The 10955-nt window shown below is 35.1% G+C and overlaps 1 protein-coding gene across 1 annotated transcript in view; it reads left to right on the top strand.

Annotated features, from left to right (window-relative positions):
* The window catches only part of LOC145131128 (uncharacterized), a 6089-nt gene extending 4897 nt beyond the window's left edge, over positions 1 to 1192 (top strand). The window contains exons 3-4 of the mRNA XM_079065859.1: positions 144 to 331; positions 448 to 1192. Of these exons, the coding sequence (XP_078921985.1) occupies positions 144 to 331; positions 448 to 1192 (933 nt within the window). The remainder of the gene's footprint in view (positions 1 to 143; positions 332 to 447) is intronic.
* The last annotated feature ends 9763 nt before the right edge of the window (positions 1193 to 10955 follow it).

Here is a 10955-nt window from a genome sequence, read left to right as displayed (position 1 = left end):
TTCTTAATCACACAACTCTTTTGATAAGAGGTTTTTATACTTAACACTCATTAATCTAGCCATAAAGGATAATAAAAGAAATGAGTTTGACCTTTATACGAGATGCTTGGCTTTTGTTGACTTTTACTAAATTGAAATTACAGGTTGTCACACAGGGTTCTATTGGCTTACAATCTTCAAGGATGCTGCCACTTATGTTAGAGAGTGTGATGCTTGCCAAAGGACGGGTAATATTTCTGCAAGGAATGAAATGCCTCAAAGGAACATCCAAGTGTGTGAAATATTTGATGTGTGGGGTGTGGATTTCATGGGACCATTTCCTTCATCCAAGGTAATAAATACATACTTGTGGCGGTGGATTATGTCTCAAAATGGGTAGAAGCGCAAGCATTACCAACCAATGATAAAAGGGTTGTGGTGAAGTTTCTAAAAAAAATTATTTTCTAGATTTGGAGTGCCCAGGGCGTTGATAAGTGATAGAGGAACCCACTTTGTTAATGACCAACTAGCAAAAGTGTTGCAAAAATATGGTGTACGCCATAGATTTTTAACACCTTACCATCCACAAACTAATGGGAAAACCGAGGTCACGAATAGGGCACTCAAAAGAATTTTAGAAATATCGGTGGGAAATAATATAAAAGATTGGGCGGACAAATTAGATGACGCGCTTTGGGCATTTCAGACCGCATTCAAAACACCCATTGGAACCACACCCTATAGATTGGTTTATGGTAAAAGTTATCATTTACCCATGGAGATTGAACATAAAGCTTGTTGGGCTTTGAAAACATGCAATTTTGATCCAAGTGAGTTGCGTGCCAATCGACTTTTGCAAATGAATGTTTTAGACGAATTGAGGAATGAGTCTTACACTAACTCGTTGCTTTATAAAGACAAGACAAAAAGATGGCATGATGCAAGGTTAAAGGGTAATAAGGAGTTTGAAGCTAATCAAAAGGTTCTCTTGTACAATTCAAGACTCAAATTATTTTCGGGAAAATTGCGCACTCGTTGGTCTGGGCCTTTAACAATCAAACATGTCTATCCATATGGGGTGATTAAGCTATGGAGCAAGGATGGGTCAAGCTTTAAAGTGAATGGACATAGGGTCAAGAAATATGAAGAGGGCATACCAAATGAAAAATTACTTGAACAAGGGTCGGACTTTGAGAAAGTCGCTGCAACGTAGAGTGGGAAGGAGTCCAGCTAAAGACTCCTAAAAAAGAAGCACTTACGGGAGGCAACCCGCTGCTTGAGTTTGCTTTCTTTTTACCCTTTACTTTTCGTTTTGATTTTTAGTTTTATTTTCTTTATTTTGTGTGTTTTCAAGGATATTCAGTCTCAATCTTCTTATTAGCCTCAAATGGTTGCTTGAGGACAAGCAAAGTTTGAGCGTGGGGTGTAGTGGAATTAATTTAAAGAAAGTGAACAAAATTTTTTCAAACAGAAGCACTGACTCGTCGAGTTCCATACTACTACTCGACGAGTCCATCTGGAAATCTGCGACCTTTTGCGAAAACGCGTTTCTAATCGACGAGTTGGGGACCCCAGACTCGACGAGTAGAATTTTATTAGCGAAAAAAAATAATATTTAAACTCTGTAAATTAGGGTTTTAAACCTAAAGGGGTAAAGTTTCTTTCATTCCAGCCGCCACTCGCACACACACCCGGCGAGCGACTCTCTTAAGCAGCCAACCTCCATTTTCGTAATTTCTTCCCGTTTTTCACACAAAGGTAAGATTTTTCATGCATATTCTTGTTAAAGGTTCAATCTGTAGTAGTTTAGAAGTAAAATTTGTTAAAATCCCGATTTGGTTTTGGCATGAATTTTAGGGTTTTGAATTTTGGTTAAATTAGAGTGTGTTAACTGGAATTTTTTGTAAATTAATACTTGATATATCACCCTAGACAAACCCCTGAAATGAATTTTGAGATTGCATGGGTGATTTGGTTCGAATAAAAAAGGTTGTCCCGAACTGTTCTTTGTACTCGTCGAGTCCGTTCATGAGCTCAGCGAGTCCATGTTTCAGTTTCCCAGATTATTTTTTATCTTAACAAGTTTCTGTGGTTTGTATGTTTTGCGTTGTGTTTGATTTTGCAGAAGATGTTCAGAACGGGCCAAAGTTGTCGAGGCAGCCAAGGGGACTTCCCTTGGTTCAACACTCCGGAAATTAGATCAAAGGCCAATTTAACTAGATGGAAAAAGAAGCTCGAAGCACTGAAGAAAAAGGATTTCTATGTACCCAATGAGCTGAATTGGACATGGCTTGAGCAAGTGGGTTTAGCTGACGCCTTAAACCCATACTTATCCAAAGTCTTCATGCAAAATGGAGTTCAACTCACATGCGATGGGTGGAGGATATTATTCCGGATACAGGAACCGGTGTATCAAGAGCTTTGTTTAGGGTTCTTTTCTACTGTTACATTTTCCAGAGGGGATGGCTATTCTAACCCGAACGCCTTGACCTTTTGACTTGGTAGTGATTAACGAGAGTGTATCATGGCGGAATTGAGTTGGAGGATGGGCCTATATGACCAATATTTGGTCATTACTGAAGCATTTGGAACTTTCTGGGATAGAGTTTCTCCGGAAGGGAAAAATTTAGGAAATTGGTGGACCACGATTGCCAACAACGTCTATATACCCTCCGTGGCTCAAGAAGGGAGCATTCGATCACCGATTCACCGCTTGATTCATCGCCTCATTGCTAGTACAATCAACATGAGGAAGGATGATGACAAAGTGTCAAGCCTTGATATCTTTTATTTGTGGTGCATTATCATGCCCAACACTTTTTGTAATATTTTATATTGCTTGGCAAGGTACTTGGGTGAGGGCGCGGTGAAGGACCGGAAAACCTCGAAAATTAATAGGGGTATGTTCGTGACCAAGTTGGCAAGATCGTATGGTATCTTAGAGAGGGGAGACGGGAATGTTTTGACAATGCTACCAACACCAAAATTTAATCCAATTCTTTTTAGCAGGGCGAAAATAGTGGAAGAATATGGTGGTGATTATGCTATCCCAAATGATGATGAGGTGGTGGCATCCGAACAACCGGCTAGGAGGGTTAGGCAAAGGCATGAAAATACACGTGAAGACCCCCATCCCCCCGTGATTCTGGTTGATGACGAGTTGCCAAAGGATTGGTATAGTGTGGAATCGAGGCAATATCAAGATGACTTGGGGCGGAGCATGAATTACAACCACATGACACTCGCCTATTTGATGATCCATTTGAACATACCGTGGATGGATGGCCCCGACTACCCGTATGTTAGAAGTTGGGAGGAACGGGTGAATGCAAGAAGAAGTCGTGCGGGTGGAAGTGGATTCAGGGGAGCGGATGAGGAAGATGACGATTGATTATCCTTTTTAATTTTCATTTGTGTGGTTTAAGACAATTTTTATTTTGGTGTGTTTTTATTTGGTTGGTTGATGTTTGAACTAGTAGTAATTAGGATTTTTATTTTGTTTTCCTTTTCTATTACTTGTGTGTTGTTTTTGATCTTTTCACTTTAGGGGTGAGGGAATGAATGCAAGAATATAGAGTGAGACGTAAACGAGAAAAGTCGATTCTAAGCGAGAAGAATAAGAGTTTTGAGTCCGGTTTCGAGTCCGACAATTAGAGTAGTTATAAGTGTCTCTTTACTGAAGAAAAAAACGAAGGAGAGTGTTACTTTGGTACTAGCCTAAACACCCAAAAACGGAACTGAAGCAGAAAGCATAATTTTTTCCATACAGCACGCTAACTCGTTGAGTGTCATACCTGAACTCGACGAGTCCTTATGAAAAATCGCGACTTCTGCCAGCATTACGCTTCTACTCGGCGAGTCACCATATGAACTCGACGAGTTGCTCATTCTCTTACCTTCAAGTTGATGATTTGATTACATTTGATGTAGGCAATTGGCTGTACTTTTGAAGAATATTTTTCGGGCATTTCCAAGAGCTTTTTCCTTTATTTTTGCAGTTATGCACAAAAGATTTTGACACCCAAGGTATGGATAAGATGTTCCCATGCCTAAAGTCAATTGAAGATCGAGCTTTAAATGTAGAAGATCAACCTCGCAACTACTATCCAAGGGGAGTTTGTTCCAATTCCCTCTTTTCTTTATTTTTCTTTATCATGCATAATATGCAATGGAGACATTACATAAATTAAGTGTGGGGTAGGGGGTTGGCTATATTAGTTAATTTAAAATTTTAGTTAATATTTGAAAAATAATTGCATAAACAAATTGCTAGGGTTAATTTAGAAAAATTTGGTAAAACAATTAGGATTCATGCTAGTATTATGTTTGATGATTATTTGAGGACCCAAATGTTTAGTTGAGCCTATATACGTTCTAGTGCATTTGTGGTCCCCTTTATTCTAGTGAAATCATGGGGACAAAAACACAACCTCGCTTAATATGTTTAGCATCGTGTACTTGAAATGTATCTAGGAAAGCTTAAGTCGTCATTGCACATATAGACTAATATCTTTAACCAATAAAGGTTGAAGTTAAGCTCCCTTGCTTAAGCATGTAGGAATTGAGTGAAAAAAGTGATATATATATATATATATATATATATATATATATATATAAGAGAAAAATTACCAAAAAGTTGGAAGAGTTTTGGAGCTATCAAAGTATAAAATTCAAAGATCAAAATTCTGAAGATATTCAAAAAGTTGAAGATACCAAAAATCAAACAAAAAGGTGGTGAATTCAATGAAATTGAAGATTAAATATTCAAGGAAGTGAAGAATTCAAAAAGAGCCCAATTGTGGTATCAAAAGTTGTAGTTTTTCTAGATTATGTATACTTGCGTAGCTTAACCAAAAATACCTTGAGGTTAAGAACGTTTTCTGCGGATGGATTCGGAGTGATGCATAAAATGAGCGTTGTTTGGAATAAGTGGGTGAGTGTTTATGAGGATTGTAAGTATTTAGGATTAGGGGGGTCCTTAGGAAAAAAATTTAGACACAAATGCATGCGTTGCGGTCTTGGCATAATGGTTGGGTTTGATTAGGATGGTCTTATATGATGCTAGTGTGCTTAAATTCAGTTTTGCTTGTGGGCAAGCAAAAGTCAAGTGTGGGATATTTTGATATGTGCATATTTAGTCATATATATCGTATAATATTTTAATACTTTTTGGCTATCTTCTCTTAATTATTGAACAAAAGGTACTTAATTATGCTAAAATTTTATTTTCATCCTAAAAGACATGCTCGAGTGAAAAAGGAAGCGGGACTAGCGATCAGAAGTTCGGGAATTAAAGTTTGAATAAATAGAGCTTAAAACGTAAAGAACTCGGTGAGTTGGCCATCAACTCGACAAGTTGATTGGAACATTCGTGTAGAATCAAAGCCTTGCCGTACACGGGTTTTAAGTGATGGACTCGACGAATCGGTCAAAGGGACTCGACGAGTTGCCCCTGTTTTCAGAAATCTATATAAAGAACAGTATTGCCCGATACCCTAAGCTTTTCTGGATCTTTTTGGCGACTTATTGGCGATTAGAAGTATTATTGGAGCTCTGGATTTCGAGAATTCAACCTAGAGATCAATTTGGAAGAGATCAAAGGCAACAAACACATATTCTCCTCTTAATTTTTTGCACAAACTATGTTTCTATCATTAGATTTTGTTTTTGAGATGTTAATTGTTGTAGATATGAGCTAAAAACTCATTACTTCTGTGTAGGCTAGATAAATTTAGGAATATGGTTTGATTTTATAAATTGGATTAATTTGATTTAGTGAATTTTCTTGTTAAGCTTGTTAAAGACCCATATGTGTTGATAATAATTATTTTCTATTAATAATCAAGTTGTTGAGATTGCATGAACATCGTCTTAATTGCTTGAATCATATAACTTTGTGGACACAATATTGTATGCCTAGTATTAGTGAGCATGAACTTAGGATTAACTAGAAAATATGCACATTAATATGTAAGCATGTATGATGAACAACGATACATGAGTTGATTGAATTGCTAGATGTAATTAGCTAATATTATAAGTCTTACTTGATCTGAATCAAAATACTAGGAAACTTATTAGTTTAACCAATTGGCCACTGTTTGAATTAATTTGTTTACTAAGGATTAGTAATAGTGAACATGAATCTAATCACTTTAGTCGGTAGCCAATGAGAAATTAATTCATTGCACTTGTCATGAAATCAACCATAGGAATAAGTGAGTCGAACACAGAAGCCTCTTTTATTATTGAATTTAGTTACTTTCTATTTGCTTTAGTTGTTAATTGTCTTTATTTAAGTGTTAGTTAACTGCTTCAGTTTCTAGTCTTGCAAGACTAGAGAAAACCCTTCTTTTTATTACTTGTTTTTATTTAAGATAATTCTAGTAGTTAGTTTAATTGTTACCGTTCCCTGTGTTCGATACCTTACTTGCTTGAACTATATTACTAATCAATAGGTACACTGCCTTTCGTGTGTTTAATTTGTATTTAAAATAGTAGGATTAAAACTAGTTCATTTCACACACATTAATGGTTCGTGTTTTTATAAATGATTTTTAGTAATTCTGGTTTAATTAATGATTTAAAAATGAAATTTTTGTACCGTATTTTTGGAATGTTACAATATTTCTACTATTTATTATGATTTTTAAAAAAAGGAGTAGACTACATGATCATCCAACCCTAGGGGCAAGGTTTTGATCCAACACCCAACCCTACGACTAAGGTTAAGCCCCATATAAATTGTCATGATATCAACTTCTAAAATATAATTAATCCTACGGTTAGGGTTGATTCATAGGAATCTTCGGTCCTAATATCACGATGATCTGATGATTCAATCCAATAACTAAAAATCTCTTTAGTTAAATCTACAACTTACCACCGATCCTCAGTTATGCTAGCCCTAATTGATCCACCAATTATGTGGATGTTATGTTATCCGAACTCCAATCGTCATTGATCATATTTGCACTATCCAATTCGTACATGTCGGGTCGCTTAACGAGGAGAGGATAGGGTTCCCTCATATTACTGAAAAAAAAAAGATAAACGGTGGGCCTAAGGCATTGATTGTATCAATTCTAATCTGTATATCATCCAGGAACTCATTGTTGAAAATTTTGGAGCTCGTTCTATTCATTCTATTATCTAATGGATCTACCCTTGTCAAGAACTCTTGCGAGGTGGAACTGATGCTACACCTTGCAGGTGCAATCCATTTATTCCTAGAACGATTGTTCTTCTTAAATCTTTTGCTCCTAACATTGAAACATCTAGGGGATAGTAAGTCATGCCAATACGAGGGAAATAATAGTTCACAAATGGTGTCATTCTTTATGTAAGAGACTAGTAGGCTTGGTTGTCATGGTACATGTTATCGAGGTGACACATATGGATGCATAACTACATTTGGAAGATGCGATTTCTAGATGTAGTTGGATATGATTTTCGGTGAAGGCATAAAAGGATCACATGTCAATGTCCTTATTTGTACCGTGATATAGTTATTTTTAAAAATATTTACCAAAAGATAGTACTTCTAAAAATAATTACTAAAAAATAGTAAATTACTTTTGGTCGGTTTTGTTTCCTTCTTTTTAAAATATTTAATTGCCTTCCAATTTTATCGCAACCACCACCATTGTTTCCAGCCAACACCATTTTTTCCGGCGAATATATTTTTTTCCCGCTACACGTTAAACTCAACTAAATATGCTTCTGCAACTTGTAACTTGTTCAGGACATGAGTAGCCATAAGTTCCCCACTAACATCTTCAACATTAATCAGCAAATGAGTTGTCCATTTTTTCCCATACGTGAATTATATTTATGTTATAGAAGGTATACCATTACTGTGGTATTCTCTATCTATTCTCTATCCACTATAAATCTGTAAAACCCATGAGTATAATTTTTTTTAGACTTGTCATGTTACAATAATATAATGATTGGATCTCTTAACGGTGATCCCATTCCCAATCTCTTCGATATGACCTTTGTGAAAATTAGTTTTTTTCTCTTATAAGTTCCCGTTAACCAATCAACTTCCGCATCTTCAATCACGCACCCAACTACAAGTACCCAAACCTTTCAAATCCGTTCCACTTTACCAAGTGAATACACCCAACATTAATCAACGGAAAGTTAAATTTCGTTTGTAGTGATTTGAAAACCCCAGGTCGATAACAATATATCGAAGTGTAAACATCTACATCCTAGCCACCGACTTGAATGGTGATGAACACATGGCATTTTCCGGCCAAGAATAAATGACGAAAATAGAAGAGACAAGAGAAGGCGGTGGACGGGGGTGCCGACATCTCTATTCTCAAGGCTATCAGCAAACTGTGAAGTCTATGGAAATAGGGAGGGTTATCAATGAGAATTTTTTTTTTAATATAAAATTAAGGTCGAAATTAATTTGACCATGTTTTAGTAAATATTTTGTAAATAACAAGTGTTTGGTAAATATTTTTTTCCAATTACTATTGTTTAGTAAAAAACTTCACAAAGTAGATAATCTACTTAACAGTAAAAGTTAATTCAATTGCCAACAGAAGACCGTCTGCGACACAAGACCATCTACAAGAAACGACTAAAACAACAGATGTGTTGAGGAGATTAAGGCCTCGTTTGCTTTTCTACAAAAGTACTTTTTGAGCATTTTTTCCTTCTGACGGGTAGACATTTCGCAAATGCACGTCTTCTTCCGCAAACTTGGAAAAAGACAAAAAACATTTAACCACTTCCAAAACAAACGACACCTAACTCAACTAAAGATAAATCTATAAACCAAAAACACCCTCAGACTAATTCAACACTTATACATAAAATATTGAAACTAAGACTCATTATATTATCGCTTGATTTTTACTTATATTTATTTTAAATAGAAAATTAATATTTGTGATAAAATCTTATAATATTTATTTATTAATTAAAAGTTTAAGCTAACATCAAAATAATTATCACACAAGTTAAAAACTAAATTATATTTTTTAGTTTCAAATTATACAAATTGCACATAGACACATTTTATCCATACATTTTATCCATGTTATTCTTTAAAAAATCTCAAGTTTTAATGTTACCATTTACACAATAGCTAGTATATTATGAAAAAATTGACGTCATTTTTAATTTCATCATAAAACTTTTTTTAGTTATCAAAATAATATTTAATATTATCAAAAGAAAAAATATACAAATCTTATGAAAACAAATTATGCTAGCGCCCTTTATTTCACCTCCTGTGCACTTTCTTATTGGACAAAAACGAACTGCAAAACCCTAGTCACCACCACCTCTCCTCCTTACCACCATAATTGTGCCTTCCTCGATTTATGCCGCCAGTTAAATGGGGCTCGGTTAATAAAATGTTCACAATTAGCGAGCATGTTGGCTGTGATGATGAGTAAAAAAGGTAATTAACCTAGAAATAGAGGTGCATCAGTTTCTTTGAATCATGTTTCATTTTCTAATTTCTACTAAGCTGGGTATGCAAATACTATGGCATTTTAGCATGATTTATGTACATAATTTGCTATAAGACAATGTTAAGGAACATTGAGAGCAAGATGACTATGACAATGCAATAGAACGGGAATTAAAAGGGCATTCACATGTTTGAGTATTATTCACGATAAGCTTCTTAATTTTATTCTTGTTTTGTCTTATACATTAATAATTTTTTATAGGAAAATGCGAAATGAAACTATATTTTTCAAGAATGTTAGTAGTTTCTTTTGTCATTTTCTATTGAACAATGTTTATTTTCAACAAGGTACTATGTTGCTTCTCCTATCTCGCATGTTCTCTCGTTCTATTAATTAATCTTTACGTAATTAATGTTTCTTCTTCTATGTGATAATGTATTGACGTTTTACACAGCATTTATTCTTTATTATGGTTTCATTGGTTGCCTTTTTTTCTCATGTACAATTTATGGGATCTACCAAACATATTTTCTAGTTATATGCTAGCAATGAATATCAACAACATTCACTATAGCATTCAAGAACCCTTGAATTAGCAGTGAGATATGCATCCATCATCAATGCAAGTTCTGATGCTACATATACTTCATTTAGTTAACTTATTATGCATTATGCAGTAACTATACTCCTCCATGTCTAGCACTAGCAGGGGATGTGACACCATTTGAAAACATATAATTTTTTAGTGTTGCAATATAGTGAAATATTGAAGGTCTAAAGAATGAAAACGATGCGTTCTTTGGTAATTGGACTTCTTTGAAATGAACATAATTTCATTTCTCTTCCATAACAGTTGTATGTTGAGAAACTGAGCATGTTATGTTTCAAGTGTAGGCAAATATTGATTCATGAAAGCAGACGAAGTCGCAAATAAAATTAGAACCTCATATCAACCGATGTTGAAGAAAACCACCATACTCTATAGTGAAGCTTATTGATGTTTGTGGTAATATATAAATTCAAAGGAGATTTCAGAAGATAGAAGTGAAGAAGATTAAGGCTCCTAGCATTGCTTTTGAGTGCCTAGAAGTTGTAAGAATCTGATTAGTCCTTGTGATTTTGTGATTATTGGCATGCATTATGTTTAAATTTGTGAGTTGTTGAATCTGATAAGTATGTAGGGAGTGATGTACCTGCATCCAAGAAGATCAGGTTTGAATACTACAGTTAGCAACATATGTATTTGTTTATTCCCAAAAACCCATCAGTATCCACAATTTTCTTAAACGTGCTATTATTTCTCTCATCCAGGTGGATAAAAATCTTGATGGACATTTAGGAACAAGATGCAAAGGAGTTTTCAGGTGCACATCTACCTTGCTTGGCTCAATATATTTTGGAATTTCAACTGAACAACATGAATAATTGCAGGCAGATTGATGCTTGTGGGTAGTTGCAAAAAGGTTTGCGTCAATTTCCTCTGATTCAAGCTTTTGTGCACGACGAAAGTGGCCATTGAAATCACTGTAGTGGTTG

Source organism: Lactuca virosa, chromosome 8 (assembly GCF_052849685.1).
Source record: "Lactuca virosa cultivar CGN04683 chromosome 8, Lactuca_virosa_CGN04683_v6, whole genome shotgun sequence".
Taxonomy (NCBI): domain Eukaryota; kingdom Viridiplantae; phylum Streptophyta; class Magnoliopsida; order Asterales; family Asteraceae; genus Lactuca; species Lactuca virosa.
The sequence above is the reverse complement of the archived record's forward strand: the minus strand, read 5'-3'. Positions and strand labels throughout refer to the sequence as shown.